The following is a 19,158-nucleotide window of genomic DNA, read 5'->3' as shown; positions in this document are numbered from 1 at the left end:
TAAGCAAAGCTTGTACTATGGGTACTAGACAACGGATATAAACATACTTAAATACTTTTTTTTTTGTAAATACATACTTATTATACATAGAAAACACCCAGTCCAATACAAACAAATATGTTCATGAACACAAATGTTTGTACTGTGTAGGAATCGAACCCGCTACCTCCGGAATAGTAGTCCGTTTCGGACCACTACACCAAACGGCCGACAAGAAGAATGATTGGTTCTTTTCTATAGTCTGGTCCGGGAGCACGTAGAATTTTGTCCAATAACCCCAAGCTACCCATCCTTATCGCTCGCGCGTAATTATATTGCTGTCGCGACTGTGGGACGGACGCCCGCAGTGAGTGTGCGAACGTGATAGCAACATAATTATGCGCGAGCGATAAGGATGGATAGCTTGGGGTCATTAGACAAAATTCTACGTGCTCCCGGACCAGACTATATCAAATGTTAATTGTAATAAAAAAGAGACTGTTGACGATGTTAGAAGACTGTTTTTGACTGCCAAGAAACTAAACACAGTATACATTTTAATATTTTTGGGCCGCCGACTCAATGAGATCCTGTAGGTTAAGCTACACGACTCCCAGGTGGCCTTTAGACAAGCTCGTTAAATGGTTCAACGACATGGACCAAGAAGATTACTAGTGATGTTTTTATTGTAGAAAACAATGTATAAAATATAAGTAATTTTTTGGACATCTTACCTGTCACCGTCGGGTCCATAGGGGGGATATACTGGCCTATTGGGCTGGTAAGGAGATCCATATTCATACCCGTAACCTTGCTGGTAACCTGCAAAACAAATTCGTAAATTGCATTGAACTAAATTAATTAGATCTTTGTTTTCTATCCAAAATAATAAGCACTAATTACACACTAACTCTTTTTTACACTAGATTATACTTAACTCATGCACAAAGTTCACCACTAACATAAACAGCAAACAATAAAAATGCGGCCAAAATATGTAAAATCGCTCAACCCCTACAATACAAAACCATGATTTGCAAATAATATAACAAAATACAAAGTTTCACAATATTTGTGAAAGTAACAAGAAACAATAAGATGAAATCATGAAACCCATCAGCCATCACCACACAAACTGACCGTTACCATGTTACACTGTAATATTTTACAGTCAACGTAGCGCGTTTTTATGAGCACCGTGATATGATGGAGTTAGAGTCAACAATATCAGATGAAACATGCGATTAGTCAAATAGCAACATCGGCTGTTCCCATTCCAAACTTAAATCACACAATTTTAATCCAAGTAAAATGTGACACGCAATAATCGGCAGGGTTAATAAAAAAAATGGGCTTAGGGTTTTAAATATCGTGCGGATTTCTTCATTGACGCGGGATTGCCCCGCATGCGTGACACCCGCAAGTGTCCTTTTCATACAAGTATTTATTTTAATGTGTAGAATAGATACGCACGCGAGACGTGCGGCAAGCGCAAATACTTGTATGAAAAGGACACTTCTGGGCATATCGCATGCCGAATGCAAAATTCGCACGATATTAAAAACACCCTTAGACGATTAGTGACGTTACGGTCGAGTTGCAACGTTGCAGGTTAAGTTTGGATGAGGCCCAGCCGAAGAGAGTGAGGGGGGTTAAGTACCTGGGGGTCTGCGCGGCCCCGGCGGCTCGTCGAAAGGGTTGGAGGCGGCGAGGTTGTCGCCGCCCGGCCCGCCGCCTACAACCACACGTCTTAGTGCCACGCCGAGGAAGCTACTGTCTAACAACGTCTGTGCGACGATTGTTGTTAACTTTGCCCAATTTTATAACTCAAACGTTCCAAAAATATTTTTAGGTAAAGGGCAAAGTGTGCAGCCTGTATACCGTATACACAGAAGGTGACGGAACCCGCCACCAAAATGTGTGGTGGTGTATTTTCAGTTAAAAATCGGGCTTCAGTTATGTCAGTAGCTAGCTCGTAACCGGTGCGATGGTTAGGATTAGTGATAAGCAGTATGAACCGTTAGCAGTGATCGGTCAGTGGCGCGCGTTAGACGGCGCAACGAAACGGAACAAGCGACGCTGGCGCCTGTGACGTCACAGGAGCCCTGTTTTAGCTCGATTCTATTAACAATTTTGTAACGTCGTCAATAAACGATATCGACTCACTATCTTACTCTACGTGAGGTAAAAAAATATATATTTGAAGCAGCTAAAATGTAATAGCGAAAACCGGCAAGTAAAATATTTTAAAACTAACCAACCAAATAGAACCCAAAGGTGTTGGGTAAAAAAGCACAGATAAGTCAACTAAATGGACTCAAGCACTTAAGTTATGAAGTATGATTAAAATATATTTACATAAAACAAGACTCCTGAAACGCGAGTTCTATTCAGCTCATTTACAGCATTTAACACGCCGTGCTAACTGAAGGTGTGCTGACCGTACTATACTAACTTCTAAATCGCTATACATTCAATATTGATTTTCGTTTTGATACTTTCATTGGTTAAGTTTAAATTGAATGACCGTGGCAAGCTATGAAATCAATGAAAACTGTCAAAACGATGTGACATCCCTAATGTTCGTTCAGAACTTCCAAAACGGCTAGGGGTGTCACATTTCCAGTAAGATGACAAATTAGAATGGGCGGGGCAAGGCATGAACTCGAAAATTAACCCTTTAAATGCCACAGTATACAAATAAATTCAACATTTTTAACCTACTGACCGTACCCCGCCTCTAGTGAGGTGACAATATCCGTAAGTACGTACCTTGTGACTGGTTGGGTTGCGGCGGGTATCCGGCGTACTGGCCGCCGTAGCCATCCATTGACGCGCCGCCGCCGCCGCCCGCGCCGCCTCCGGGGAATGATTCTTGGGAATTTGATGAGCCTGGCGGACAAAGTGTTAATAGATTTACCTCCTCTTGTATATTAATATACTGTCAACCTCAACCAGGAAACCAGGATATAAAGTAAACGGCAAAAATAAATTGGCGAATCTAAGTCTTGTTATGATCGAGGGATTCAACTTGACAGTCAGTTGAATGCCTTAAAATACCATCTTCTCTTCACTATGGAACAGTCAAAAGACTACCGGTCAAAGATAGTCCCATAATTCTATTTTGACTATCCTATTGATCCAGTAAAATTCCACAGATTTTCGTTAAGATCAACCCATGTCATTGGCTTCAAAAATTTTTACTTCCTTCCATTGTTATTGTTAAGAGTGAACGCTGATGCAAATTAGACTTTGTAGATTTCAAGAATCAATGAGAAACTTTTTGGCCAATTGTTTGTTTTACACAGCAAATCTGATGCCCCATTTCATGATAATAATAACGCTATTAGATATTTGACACCATGCCTCCTAGACAAGTGGCATAAACGTGACAGTACTGTCGAAAGATGGTCGAAAGGCCTTTATTCGATTTTCGATTGGCTAAAAAAGTGCCTCTTGTCTAACTAGACCTGCCTGCCTGAGATGCCTATTACCGAGGATGGTATGTCAAGATGAACAATATGGCATCTTTATGTAGTTGTAATAGGTGAAATTTTACAAAAAAAGCTGTATAGTCTCATCCGATGTCGCTATTGAAGTAGTAAAATTAAGCCTAATAGCATCGGGAATGAGTTCAAAATAGGGTAGCAAACATTTGTCAACAATACCAACCTGCCGTGGAGTTGTTGTTGGACTTGCCGCTCTTCTTCTTGGTGGACGCTTCGACCTGGTTGATGATGGGCTGCGGGTCGATGCCGCCGCGGTCGAAGTGGCACTCGTATGCTAGCAGGTTCTTCGTGTAGTGCTTCCGTAGCGTGTAGGCAGCCGACGACGACGCGCCTATGCCCAGCAGACCCGCTATGTCCTTCCACGTTTTGTTTTTCGTCACCTGGAATACGAAGGATTTATATTTGTAAAATGACTTATTTATGTTGTAGACTTATGGTTGGCATTCGCTTGTCGAAATCTGTAGTTCACACAGAATACCAACGTTATGTTCTGGGTTCTACACTAAAGCATGACACTGCTGAGAGGTTGTCATTTTGGTTCTTAGTAACTTTACTAAGCTGTACGTTCAATCATATGAACCAAATAAACTTCGAAAGGATCTCCTTCGCTTGTGGGCGCTTACAGCCGCATTGACAGAACTTAAAATAAAGTCTCAGGCAGTCGAAGCCCCTCACCATTTTATTTATCGTCGCTCCTAAATGTCAATTTAAGACTGCCAATCTAGAAGGGCCGAATCGATTTGAATGCAATCATTAGTTACCAACGCTACATCACAACTCATTCATATTTTGTTAACGAAATGCATGACGAATTAAAGATTTATAAGCTAAATTAGTATTCCAACAAGTCCATCAGTAATCATAGTTTAAGAAGCATTAGCTAATGGGGCCCTAGCGGCTGGCTGTTAAGTCGGCAACACTAATTGGCGCTCCGTCGATAACGACGCCTGTCAAAGAAGTCAGCGGCTCACAGCGTCCTTGCATTGCAGCTATTGAGGCGGCGGGAACTGTAAATCTTGCTTTGATTGAGACGGCAATCAAGCACACATTCCGCCTGTTGCTGATTACTGTAGCTTTATAGTTTATAGCCACATGCCTCCCGACTTGGCGGCTTAGAGCTAAAATGTAGGTCATAGCTTTTTCTTACCTGTATTTTAGATGGCTTAATTATTATTTTAAAACGCGGGACTACTTTGATAATAAAAAACAACTTTACCTCATTGTTTCATCTGACCAACTAATATGTTGGTAAATATAAAATAGCAGTAGCTCCAACAACAATACACTCGTCCACGCGTACTTGTAAAGAATTACCTATTACTTATACACAACATAAAGTCACATTCCAACAAGTTAATGCAACAGTAAAATAACTGACGTACATCGCACTTCAGCTTCAGCGCGTTGAAAATAAATATTATGCTAATGTTAAGTAGGTAAAAGTTTATTTTTTTTACACAGGCACAAATGTGTAACCTCGTATACGACCCGACCATGAAAGCGACATCTTTCTAATTACGTATGATAATACAAACAAATGCATGTGCATTTGTAGTTGAGCAAGAACAAAAAAGCATCTTTTAGCTACAATACGGCGGAGGTTATTTAACACAAAGAGGGTTCATTTTCCGAAGATTGGCAAATCGTTTAGGATTTTATGCAGCTTTCAGTAAACAAGTTTGAGCGAGCGCGGGCGTTAAGTGCGAAGGTTTACAGTGTTCTGCGAGAAAGCCGATAAGTCATGTTGACGGGAAACCTCACCATGCCGCGTGTTTTCCGCCGGTCTCAGCACTACACGACCGCCGCCGCCGGCGCACCGCGCTACTCTACACCCGCCAACAACGTGCGCCCAGCGCTTGCGAACGCTTCAATGATAAAAATTTATTAACTATCGTTAAAGGCCCGGCTGTTTTATGGCGTCTATTCACATAAACCGCGCAGAACATGCACTTACATAAATCCTAACCGAAGTCTATTAGCTGCAGTTGCATAGAACGTTGCGCGTGCGTTTTAGTGGCCCCGCTAAAATGATACTCTGTGCAAGCGTTCACGTTTAAAACTGTAAAACTAAATTGAATTACAAATACCGTTCGTCCTCTATGCGTTCGTATAAATGTCGGCTTTTACAACTCCGAACAAAATAGAAGCCATTTTATAGTACAAAAGCTTTGATTTATATTTACTGTAGAATTGGGAATAATCTCCGAGTGGCGAGTAGACCAGTCAGATCCGTTTATATTGCCGCCTGTTAGGAGTATTAGCATAAACGTCCGCAGAGATATTGCCTATGCACAAATACGCTTACTTCGCGACCATGTACAAAGAACGTTTCAACATGTCTTCGAGAATGTTTATCATTGATTTGCATCAGTAATAGGTTCCGAGATTTTATCTGCATCAGAAAGCGAGATGGAACCGTTTACAGAAAAAGGAGTGAAGTTTGGATAGGAGTTTCATACAGACTCCTTTTATAAACACTTGGGCTGAGTAATATTTGTGACTCATCATCATCATGTCAGACTCGTAAGAGCAGTAACTAATAGGTTTTAAGATTTTATCTGCATCATAAAACTTAAGGAACTATTTACAGACACATGAGGTGAAGTATGGATAAGTATTTCATACAAAAACTCTCCGGAGAAGTTATTTATAAGACTCATTATCATCATATATATAGATAATTTAGTCTCTATTGCAAGAGCACCCTCTTTAATTTATCAGAGGCAAGTGGAGGATATGGACTATACTAATCACGCTGATCAGGTGAGTTGAGGTGAGATATTAATGCCTATAAAAACGTATAGATCGTTTCATCCACGAAGGCGCGCCCCTCCAATTTTTGGTCGAGGGAAGCTCGAAGCAGGTGCGAGGAGTTTGATCCAGAGTTATTATTGTAGTTTGCATGTGCACTTATGGATAATTTAGCGTGCACCGATAACACTCAAACATTATCGGAAGAATGGTGGGGCGCGTCTTTGTGAATGAATCGATCTCTATCGTAGTTTGACAACACGGCAGTTATTCTTCAGTAATACATTGAGTTGGTGGTAGTCAGCGTCAAATAATCCGTGATACCCGAAGCAAGGTTGTGTGGTCAACTTTTTGGCCATTTTTAGCGTTCCATTGTCCAACAAGGAACCCTTATAGTTTCGATATGTCTGTCTGCCCGAGGTATGCTAAACAAGGCAGGTATTTGACCGCAATCGCACCTGGTGTTAAGACTTAAGTGAGACGCAGTCTAAGATGGTACATATCTGCCCTGAAGTGCTTATTCACTCTCGCATTGAAAACGCCCGGATTATAGTGTTCAGGAAATACAGCAGCAGGCAGCGAATTCCAGTCCCTAGCTGTTCGCATTATAAACGAGTCGTCGAAACGCTTAGTGCGAGTTTTACCAGGCCTGTTCATCTCCGCGAGTTTGCATCGAAAACAAAACACGCGCGACTACCCCTCCTGAGGTACCTAATCGACAGGACAATCACGAGCGAGTATTGACGCACGCACTTATTCTTCACCCATTTGTATTGTAAAGACAATAAACAATTTGTAAAAACGATGGTGTAATTAATACTCTGCAGTATTTTTAATTGCCTGAATAAGATTAGAAACACAAAATATAATTCAATCTTATTCATGTATTTCCTCCGCCATTTTCCGCAGTTTGGCACCTCATGTCACACATCATTTTACCGAAGTCAGCCCTATGTCTTCGGCGCAGTACCGATCACTGACGTTTGTCAACAAAATGGTGCTCGACTCTTGAGACAAGCTAAATTACACCATATTGTTAACGACATTGAGCATATATTTTTTTAAATACCTTCGCGAAGAAAATATTCTGTACGAAGTACTTCTTATTATTATGTGGTTTTACTCGGTACTGACCTCTACGAAGCCGCCGCGGTCGCGTACCAACAGATACAAGCGGTAGAGGTCAAGCGGCTGCTTGGAGATGGTGGGGCAGGCAGCGATGGGTGTGCGCCGCTCCTCCATGAAGGCCAGCAGCCGTTCCACCCAGCCGCGTCGCTCGGGCGCGTCGTCCATCTCGTACAGCTTGCCCAGCGAGTCCGACTTCTGGCGCAAACGTCATCATCATACACCAGAACCGCGATGCGCAATGCCAGGATAGATCTTTATGCCAGTTGCGTTACAGTAAATATTGGCAAAAAGGGAATTAGGTAGCTTCACAATGTGTTCGGTTTATTTATTCCGAAAATGGAAAACCAATAATGTTACTTATTGGATATTTATTTATTCTTCTGGATAAATAAAGATATTTATACCCATATCAATATTTGAAACTACATTATACAATAAGTAGAGTAAAGATAAAGATTTCTTGAAAAATGCCATAAGGAAACTGCACGACAACATATTTTATATTATTCTGGAAACATGACATAAAAACTTATCGAAGCATTGCTATGAATGGTGAATAGTAAATATCAAAAAATAATTCTGACTTCCTGCAACCAATTTTAAAGTGATTCGTCTAAAATATAGAGCTTCAAGACAGTATACATTTTAGACAATACTTTAATAAAACGCGCTAGAACTAGCATAGCATAATTATATTTAAAACTGTTGAGTTTACATAGTATAGTGTAAACATAAACTTGAAGAGTCTACCACAAGCACAACACAGTAAGTGCATGCAGACAAATGTGTTCATTCGTATGCAACGATTAAACTGTAGACAGTGAAAATGTAAATCTACTGTAGAAACAAACCAAGACCAAGTTGAGGTAAGGCATAACGAAGATCACTTCAAATGCCAAGATCAAAGTGAAGAGAAGAATAAAACATCAACTCAAAAAATACCATATATCTGGTAACTGGTAAGTCCAAAATAAAATGACCAACTAATTAACTTAAAATTGACTTGTCATTTTCAATTTGTGTTTCTACTTTATTACAATTTTGAACATTAAAATCGCAGATTACATCAAGCGATAGCCAACACCAGGAAGTATAAAGTATAGCGCAAAGCGAAGTTCAATTATTTCTAGCACAAGCTAAACAAGTCATTTTATTTTGATGCTGCTGCATAATTTCGTTTAGATAACAATCAAGGAATGCAATAAACAGTATGCATAATTCGTACATTATGCAGAAGGAAGTCGACATTCATGCAATATCTAAGTGTTACACAGTGTGTTCATAAACTGAGTCGAGCACTACACATGCTTAATGATCTTTAACTAGATATAAACCTTTGATCTGTAGGACTCCGGCGGTATGTGACTGTTAAACACCTGAAAGATACGATAAAATGCAATGCTTCCCCACTTCACTCACGTCACCGTACATGGACACAGATAAAACGATACAAAACGTATACAATACAATAAACTGACAGTCACAAGTTTGTATGACTGATGGCCATAATGATCAGTCGACATTTGCGCTGAAGTGGAGTGTTCCACGATACAACTCCTCGGTCTACAATTTTCAATTTGGAAGAGGTATAAAAGTAAAATTTGTGCAACGGCGTCGACACAAGCATGCGAGGTAAGGGAAGCTTCAACAAAGGTAGGTGAGGTGCAGAGCAACGGACTCGTATCGTGGAAGAGGCCCCAAACAGTACGTGTTGGACGGTCACTTGCAGAGACAGGACAAGTTGAAACAGATAACTACTGTGGTAGAGTTCATGTGAAGGGTTGTCGTTCGCTATTTAAATCATCATACAGATTGTAAATTACTCTTTTCTTTTTAGATAGACTAAATCAATAATCTTTTTGGATAAAGCCCGTTTTCACCATCAATCACTAATTTTTAAGTGAACCCTATGAAAACAAAATTGCTGATGAGTGTTACCATAGGGGTCAGGGTCACTTAAATTAGGGATTGATGGTGAAAACGGGCATAAGCCACTCGATCTAGACAAGGATTAAAAAACATGTGCCAACCCGTAGTGTACATTTGAGCTGCTGGTGACTTTGAGAACTTAAGTTTGATTTAGGAGCATTTCCCTAGATCTTATTCAAAGAGGCACAAGTAACCAATCTCAGATGTGTATCACTATCCTCCTTGTCCAGGATAAAGTAAACAATAGACAGCGAGCGTCAACCCTAGTGATGCCGTGTGGCGTGGTGTGACAGTGTCGTGTAGTGTCGTCGCGTCGTGTCGCGGACTCACGGGACTAGAGGGCGGGCGCGGCCACGAGGGCGAGGCGTCGTAGTCGTCGTGCACGGACGAGTGGCTTCCACCTCCAGGCGAGGGCGAAGGCGCCGCACTGCTCGCGCCGTAGTCCTTGCCGCGCCCTTTGGGCGTCCCGCAGGGCTCCTCGCCTGATGCTGGAAACAAAAAAACACATATTACTGTAAACCAATGGAATTGAGCCAGGATAGATGGTGGTAAATGGAGATAGCATTACATAGTATAAAACAAAGTCGCTTTACGCTGTCTGTCCCTATGTATGTTAATATCTTTAAAACTATGCAGCGGATTTTGATGCTGTTTTTTATTAGTGTTTCAAGAGGAAGGTTTTTAGGTAACTATACCTGTGCGAAGCAAGGGCGGGTCGCTTGTTTTGTATAAAAAAGAAAGCCCCATCATCACTCTTCAACAATATCGTTGCCATAAGTGATTTTGTAGAGATAGAGTTTGTGAAAATCGAGGAAAAAATAGATTGTCGGTCAAAAAGTAACGATTCAATAACATACGATCGATTGTTCTTTTATAGTCGGCCGTTTGGTGTAGTGGTTCAGAACGGACTACTATGCCGAGAGGTCCCGGGTTCGATTCCCGGCCGGGCAGAAATTGAAATGATGAATTTTAATTTCTGTGACGGGTCTGGGTGTNCCGTTTCATCTCTATTATCAATACCACCAAGATGGAATGACGAATGGTTTATTTACCACCTTGTAACATCCTACTTCCTACTAATATTATAAATGTGAAAGTTTGGATGTCATGATGTCTGGATGTCTGGATGTTTGTTACTCTTTCACGCAAAAACAACTGAACGGATTTTGTTGAAACTTTACAGTATTACTGTTTATAACCCAGATTAACATATAGGCTATAATTTATGACGATCTGTGACAAACTAAATTTCACGCGGGTGAAACCGCGGGCAAAAGCTAGTACCTATTATAATTTAAATACATTATGCGCTCTCATACCTGCAGAAGCGTTGCTAAGCGTACTTTGCTGACTACCCTCGTCTAAGGGCGCGCCATCAGGGCCCGTGGTGACGAGCGCGATGGCGGGGGCTGCGGGCCCGTTATCGTGGGCTTCTCCTGGCGCAGTCGGTGGGGGCATAGCGCCCTCGGGGCCCGGCCCGCCGCCGCCGGGCGTCGGGGGCCCCATGTGACGTGGCTGCTGCTGCACAAACAACAGGATCAAAGTCGGTAAAATGCGAATTTAGAATTTAATGAAGTTGTGTGACAAAGAGATAATATTAGACATTGCAAGTGACAAGGGTTAATTTTCAGTCATGACATGACACAGACAGCCTAAGGCGGGAATTGAACCCACGACCTTCCGCTTGCCGGGCGACTGCTCTTCCAACTGAGCTACTTAGACACTGGATGAACTCGTCGAAATTTTCAAGTGTAATACGGGTACTTTTTCAAGTTATTTATAATTTTCAAATTAGTTTGAGATGCTACTCTTAACGCTAAAAATTAAATAACTATGACACAGACACCTACATGATAGTAGCTTCGTATTCGTAAGTCATGTTGACAGCACATCGGACTAAACATTTCGGTGTTAAAAAGCGTTTATTACTGCTTCATGACCTGTATGTACATACACTAGCACTCTAACCTAGACGGTTTGCTGACAGGTAACTTTGTTATTACATGGGATCTGTATGGGAATCATCATTAATAGCCCTTTACAATCCACTGCTGGACTATGAGCCTCTTCCACCATAGTGGAGGGTTTTGCTATAATCCCCACGCATGGCAGGCGGATTTAAAAGATCGCAGTTTAAAAGTTTGATATTTTCAGAGAGCGCTGCTGCCCGTTCTCTGTTTGATGTGTAGTTCCTATGTCGCCTCTTACGACACCCGCGGGAAAAGTAGGGGTTGGTGACAAATGTATTCTACTCTGCCGTCACCACACGGCTGTATGGGAATGATGAGCAATATTGTACCAACCTTTAGCGGCGGGTAGTGTTGCGGCGGGTGCGGCGGCGGCCGCGGCTGGTACCCATACGGGTAGGGGTGGTGGTTCCGCGGCGGGTAGCCGTAGGGCTGTGGCGGGTAGTGCGCCGTCTTGTACGCCGCGTGGTGCGAGTAGGGCTGCGCCACCATCGCGCCCGGCGGCGGCACGGGGCTCGGCGCGGGCCCCGGCGCCCCGCCAGGGCCCCCGGGCCGCGGGGGCCCGCTGCCGTCCGGCAGCGAGGACGACGTTCGCGGCGGCATCGTTACGTTCTGTGTGCCTGTAAATAATGAAACGTGCGTTATAACTACTGCGTTCTCAAGAAATTAATTTCAGTAGGATCACAACAAAATAAACATCGGTAATTGTTGAAAATGATAAAAGTATTTCAAAGGCACATGATGCATTATCGTCTGCGTAATCCTCAGGAAAATAGGTACATGATAGTTTATTATTGGGACTGGAAGTAAACTAACCGCAACGATTACTCTACTAACACCGCAAGATTCAACAAATTGTGTAAAAGATGACGTTATAAGAAGCGCAATTAGATTATATCAGAAATAGCATGAATGGAGAGTAGTGTGTCACAATTCAAGTTCATCAAACTCGAATCAGTTGATTAGTGGTTTCGAGATAACGCGGCAACAATTTAGTTATGCAAACTGCTAGTTGTTTTGTGTACAGATGGGAGCGGGTGGCGTTTTGCCGGCTCGTGTGATCGATCGAAGCCGCACTACGTACACACAATTTGAATAATACAGTTAACGAGACCTAGTCTAAGCCAGACGCAACAGCAGGGATGTCAAAACCAATTGAATTATTCATTTGTTATGAGTGAAAATAAAATGCAGCGCTCTGTCCAGAGGCGTGTTTGAAATGAAAACACAAACAAGTTTGGACAGTAGTTAAATGCACACAATGAATGCGGGACTGATTAAATATTTTGATGCTGGAGGGTAAAAATACCTGTGTTCTAATGATAAAAGGCAGTGGGCGCGTGAAGCAAATTGTGATTAATCGTTGTTGCACCTCGCGGCCTTCGGCAATTTCCGGGAGCACTTGAGGTACGAGTATCAAGTGCAGTTGTAGTGCAATGAATGAAAGGTCAGATTAACAACCCTAGGCGCATCAATCGTGGGCGGAGAGACGCACCCGATCACTCTCGTTTTCTACGGCACGTGAGCGGCATGCGCCGCTAGCCTGCGAATTCTCGTTGCACTTTATTGCATCCGTATATGTGCATACGACATGCACGCAACGCATTGACCGAGGCCGAGATACGGGCGGCTGTGATTTGCGACGACGAAAGTGGTATTGCAGCTTTTATGTGGGTCGATTTGGTTATGTTAGTGTTACGTGAGAGAAACTACGGCCTATTACACGGTCGACGTCGATTCGCAATCTACGTCAGCCGGCGCGAATAAATGGGTTTGCGAGTTCGCAGTGCGCGAAAGCAACATGCGGCTTGGAATTTCAGAATAGACGGTCGTAAACAATGCGCAGTAAGAGTGAGGGTAGGCAGTTTAATCTCATCAGTGGGCCATTATCGGGGCATTATATTGTTGTGGCGCGATCAGACGGCCGGCAGACGGCGGGGCGCCGGTGAATCATAGATAACAAGCTAGTGGCATACACGCCCACATATACACATACAGTGTGAGTCACGTTAAAGTGTACATATGAAAATATATGAAACTAGACTTACTTTTATCGATAAAAAAGAGGTCAAAAAATTTTTGAGATTTTTTTAAATTTTTTTATAGAATATTTTTTCTTCCAATTACTTATTGTAAAGAAAACGTAATAACTTTTAAACTAAGCGGTATATCCTGATAAAATAAAAACAGTAATAACGCAAAATAACAGGCGATACTAAAAAATACATGAAATACCTAGAAAATGTTAAAAAATAATAAAAAATGATACTTTTTGAAAAAAATTTGCTTAAAAATTCGTATTTTTTTGGTTATTTGATAAATTTCTCCAAAAAATGCCCCTATAACAGGTGGTTTTTATTACTTTTTATTATTCTCTATCGTATTACTTTTGTAAAACCAAAAATCGCATGTCTCTATCCCTATCACAACGTTTGCAATAATCGTTTGAACAAAGCCTCTCCGGGCGCGCCATTCAACGCTTCGTTAACAACGAAACTGAAAATGGCTCTAGATTTGTAATTTTGATAAAGACTAGTTAGATTTCAAATAAAAACAAAAGATTTCGAAGTAAAATAAGCATTTAAGTTAAAATTAAAATTGTCTCTACCTGTAGCGGAGAAAAATGTGGTGGCAGGCCTTTGTTCAAACGATCATAGCAAATGTTGTGATAGGGATAGAGACCATGTGATTTTTGGTTTTACAAAAGTAATACGATAGAGAATAATAAAAAGTAATAAAAACCATCTGTTATAGGGGCATTTTTTGGAGAAATTTATCAAATAACCAAAAAAATACGAATTTTTAAGCAGATTTTTTTCAAAAAGCATCATTTTTTATTATTTTTTGGCATTTTTTGTGTATTTTTTGTATTGTTTTAGTATTGCCTATTATTTAGCATTATTACTGTTTTTATTTTATCAGGATATACCGCTTAGTTTAAAAGTTATCACGTTTTCTTTACAATAAGTAATTGGAAGAAAAAAAATTATATAAAAAATTAAAAAAAAATCTCAAAAAAATTTTGACCCCTTTTTTGTCGATAAAAATAGGTCTAGTTTTATCTATTTTCATATGTACACTTTAACGTGACTCACACTGTATATTTGTTTACGGCGACCTTTAATGAGGTGTATCGCCGCGTTAATGGGGTCGGCCCGCCGACTCTCGCCCAGCACCGCCTCGTAAAAATAGCGTACCCGTTGCACACAAATGTGAACACATGACTTTCTGCTTCTCACAAAATAGTTATGGGTTAAAGTTTATTTGGAGTGTCAGTTTTGGTATACAAAGTTGGAAAAATGATCAAAACTGTGGTCAAGGCTGATCAGTAACTCTACATAGTTCAACACAATCTAATCAAAACTGTTCAAACAGGATTTAAACCCGACATTTATTCTGACTCCTGAAATTCTGTTTAGGAGCCAGGACCACAATACAGATATTTCTAATTATAGACAGTACCTACTCATTTGTAGTAGTTTCATCAGCTGAGTTGTAGAATCTTGAGAATCAGTATTCGGAAAAACCACTACTTTGAAAGCTCAACATGAAGTTATCATTTAGATTTTCAATCTGCATTCAAGTAGGTACATTAAAAGCAAATTCATCAGATTTAGTTTAAATGACGTTGCCAGTTCTGGCGATTCAAAATAGGGTCATTACGTTGAGCAATTGTGCCCGAGCGTTGGTCATGGCGCGAACCAGCTCAGTCAAGGGCAGAGCCCGTCACCGCGCCGCCGGCCGAGGCCTTTGCTTTCCCACTGCACCGACTTACCTTTGTTCGCTGCGACATTCTTATAAAATTCCAATTAAAAGCACTACGTGGTCTTTTCAGATATTTAATTATACGAGCTGAATTTCGGCAATGCAGTCAAGAATTAATTGAAGTATCACGAATCCGAAAGAATTCTTAATTCAACGGTTCATTAAGTTAACATTTCCGCCCCCTGCTCCGGATCATTAAAGCTTCCAAGTTGCCTTTCTCTCGCAAGTTGACGTCAAGCGATAACGAGTGAGTCAAGCGATTTTCCTGTGTATTTTGCAAGTTAATTGTCGCGCAGATCGTTTGCGGTCGGCGTCGAGAATGCGGCGAGGCGCGTAGTTAGTGGGCACGTACCGCAGTGGCCACTGGCGGAGTGGCGACGCATTCCCCGCATACGACCCGCGCCCACGCATTGCGGCCGCAGCCTGACAGCAAGCCACGATCGCATTAACCGGACAGGCACCAAGTGTCTGACCAAGGATCACGATTCTCTGAACACTTTTATTTATAAAAAGGTTGCTCATATTATTTCAATTCATAAACTTTGACAAAACTGGACAGAAAAGGCGTTTAAGCTTTCAAAGATAACCTTTTTAGGACTTCGTAATCGTATTTCAGAACGCTACGGAAATAAACGGTTGTTTTATGGGAACGGCAAATATAACGTACACGTTCATAATTTACACAAACGAGCTGAACACGGAGCGGGCTAAAGTTATGTGGATTTTATAACTTATAACTGTTACCAGTTGTTGGACAAAACCAGCAAAACTTTTATCATTAAACGACACGACAGTCGCCAATCGTAAATTTTACAACAAAGGCCTACCGACTCGTGAACTTAACCTATAGCTTGGAGGCCTAACAAACAGTAAAAATAAACGTTACGTCTTGAGAACGAGTGTCGTGATCTCATAAATCTACAGCGTGCGGCGTGAAATAACACGTACAAACATAGAGAAGTCGGGTTTTCCAGAGTGTTTCAGCCGGAGCAAATTTCAATTGCAAACATGGTCGGACAAATTAGTAGAGGCACCACTGGCAAGTCGTTGGAATATATTTCCAAAACAAACGGGCGCGCACTAAGTGGATATAAACAGAGCGTAGACAATAGCGTTAACAAGAGCGGCCTAGTTGAGACAATCGCCGTCGTCACGTCGCCGCCCGCGCCGCCATCGCGCCAGGCGAGAGCTCGACCTATTCAACAGCTAGGCGAGAAGTACCAACTTGGAGCGAATTATGCTCGCAACCCGTGATGTTAACTTGCGTTTTGATGTTGAATACTACTGAACTGAAACTGTAGACGGCAAGCTAATTAACTCTAGCTAGACAGTACACTAATCTTCCCGTTTCATGACTTTCCCGCATTGAAAGCGTACAGCGCAGCGTGATGATTCCTAATCTAAAAAACTGTTTGTTTTTTTAGATATTTAGTATTTGTCTTTACAGTTCAGCTTCCGTTCCCGGCTTATTTTGTGCTGACACTGGCGCAGCCCATTCAGCAAGACGCTATTGGCGACTACGGGCAGACTTTGATTTATTTAATGGGAACGTAATAAACAACTGCAATACAGTTTTGATAGCATTATCTCATAATGATTCCAAACAAAATAAATAACACGTGTTTGGCCTCCTTCAGAAGAGATGACGATACGACCAAGACTCGAAAAAATAACTTTTAACTGCAAAACCTTTTTAATTAATTAGGTAAAAATAACACTGGCCAACACGTAACTTCGGAAACTAGAGCAAATGGAAGCCTTATATTTTTACGTTCATTCACTAGTTAGAGTAGGTACAGTTCAGAATCTGAAATGGGGCAAGGGGTGTTGTTAATATACATCTAGTTATCGGCGGAGGGTTGGTCGCAAGGCGCGGGTGGATGTGTTTAGCACAATGTAGAGCCGGGCAAGACTGCGAGGTCGGGGAAAGAATGTCCGCACCATTAGCCGTGGGGGCAGACGAACGGGGTGAATGGGCTGTCGAACCCTCCATCGACCTTGACTCGCACAGATTTATCACTTTTCCGGAGTAATCTGAATACAATTAGACGATGGGCAACGGGAGGGACCGGTTGCAACAGGTAGTTGTCCCATTAAATTTTCTTTTATGTCATGTTGAATGAATGGATGCGGTCGACAGATGTAAATAAAAATGCTCTATATTTTATCACTCGTAAAAATTTACGGTTAGCAACAACCGCATCTACATAACCGTCACTCGGCATCTGTGTTTTATGGCAGTTGTTTCACTGTGGACCAACAAAACCCGTAGGCTTTCACATGAAGAAGCACTTTGTCAGGAATTGAAGTTAGAGAATGCATACTTGTTGATAAGAGTTCTAGATTTGGAGGAGTAGAAACTCATTAATAGGAGGATATTCATTTTACATTCTATAACAAATTAAACTACAGCTACACTAAGCCAAAGTAATCGTGAGTTTCAAGCTAGACCACATGTCACGCCATCTCCAAATAAAAATTAAACAAACATTCATCATCGCCGAACGAGCTAATTAACAACATAAATCATCCGTCGGCCACACCCGTTCAACACTCAAACCCAAAAATAGCTTTATCGCAAACGACATGGACATCTAAGTGTCACGGTGACGAAAGAGAGCGTCATAAATAATAATAATAATTATTATTTATATTGTCAATTAATGTTAAATTAATATGGAGAGCGGGGATATTCTACCACAAGTATTTATATACTTAAAAGAATTCCTCGATCGCAATATAGAAATGTAAAAACACCTGGTTATGAATAAAGAAATTTGAATTTGAATTTGAATTTGAATTTGAAAAAAAATAACGACCCCATCGATCGTTGCACAAAAAAGCACAAAACAAACCACGACGGATCGTTTACGTGAAAACGATCAAAACAAACACTATGGCGGGATCGCAGCAAAAAGGTTTTGTTTCCTCTTTTTTTTTATTTAAAGTTGAAGGTCGATGGCCTTGCCAAGGACGCGCAGGCACGTGGCTGCACATAGAGGCACTCTGTGTGACGACAAATGCACACACACAAACACCTGTCTCTGAGTACATAATCCCTCTTTTCCTTTCGTGTATTATGTGAACGAGAGCTATAAAAAGCCTCGCTCGAAAAAGTTGAAGGGTGTCGCGTCAAATTATAATCTCGCGTGTCTTAAAATTGGGTGCCTGGATATTCTTTCTTTATTGCATACCTTCATTCTTTATGATACGCGTATGAAATTCCTGCGATTTCGTGTTTATTGTGAGCAAATGCTCATCAAATGAAAAGCTCTAAACCTCAAATGAAAAGTTTAGCTTACTTTAAGCTGCTTCTTATATCCGAACGTATAAAATATTTGGAGAAAGTTTTGCCGGTTCAAAAAACGGTAAGATTCTATTTCCATCGCTAGAATGCAAAGTCAAAAGCCGAACCTCGCAGATAACTGGTTGAAATACGCAAGTTCCCCACAAATACAAGTTTCAAATGTCGCGACGAGCAGCAGCACCGCGAGCTCAGACTCCACTCCCCGGAGCCAGCCTTATCTTAGTTGATGGCATTCCTTCGCTCGGCCGCCGATACGCACGACGGACGACTGCGAAACGCTTTTAGCGCTCGTATACTTTATAAGGAATCAAACGAGCGATACTGCACTCACAAACAATACGCATAAGGTTCGAATTTCAATACAGATTCAGTGAAGCACACTGCGTGCAAAAGAAACCTTATTGAACGAAAATTAAAGTCATTTTCGAAAGTCACGTTGTATGCGGGCGTCAAACAATACGCAATTCACCTTCGAACGCGTCGGGTTGCGGTATTGCGGCTTCATTGTGTTAAAATAACGATGGAACATGGATTGGAAACGAGCACAATGCTGTCGATAAACAGGACTTTATTTTTATTTACGAATCGATAAAATATATTGTACTCAATCGAATGTCTCTCAAGCAAGATATCCATCTCTGTCCAGAATAATGACAGTGCCCGTAATAACGAAAAAATATATTGCATTACTAAAATGAACATTGGCCTTAATATCACAAAATTCACCGAATTCGAGAGGGAACATAAAAATTTTGATTGATGCCAAATTCTGAACTGAAATTATATCATTTTATTTCTCATATTATTGTTTTTGAAAAAGAAA

The 19,158-nt window shown here is 41.2% G+C and overlaps 1 protein-coding gene across 1 annotated transcript in view; it reads right to left on the bottom strand.

The window, feature by feature from the left end:
* Positions 1-19,158, bottom strand: part of LOC114359982 (trithorax group protein osa) — a 47,732-nt gene that overhangs the window by 10,766 nt on the left and 17,808 nt on the right. The window contains exons 4-12 of the mRNA XM_028314532.1: positions 11,600-11,883; positions 10,616-10,817; positions 9,627-9,784; positions 8,702-8,743; positions 7,374-7,562; positions 3,652-3,868; positions 2,752-2,871; positions 1,640-1,714; positions 714-801 (exon numbers count right to left, since the gene is read on the bottom strand). Coding sequence (XP_028170333.1) covers positions 714-801; positions 1,640-1,714; positions 2,752-2,871; positions 3,652-3,868; positions 7,374-7,562; positions 8,702-8,743; positions 9,627-9,784; positions 10,616-10,817; positions 11,600-11,883 — 1,375 coding nt within the window. The remainder of the gene's footprint in view (positions 1-713; positions 802-1,639; positions 1,715-2,751; positions 2,872-3,651; positions 3,869-7,373; positions 7,563-8,701; positions 8,744-9,626; positions 9,785-10,615; positions 10,818-11,599; positions 11,884-19,158) is intronic.

This window comes from Ostrinia furnacalis, unplaced genomic scaffold (genome assembly GCF_004193835.3).
Source record: "Ostrinia furnacalis isolate ACB-3 unplaced genomic scaffold, ASM419383v2 OfSCF4779, whole genome shotgun sequence".
Taxonomy (NCBI): domain Eukaryota; kingdom Metazoa; phylum Arthropoda; class Insecta; order Lepidoptera; family Crambidae; genus Ostrinia; species Ostrinia furnacalis.
Note: the sequence above shows the minus strand (reverse complement) of the source record. Positions and strands in the feature narration are given on the sequence as shown.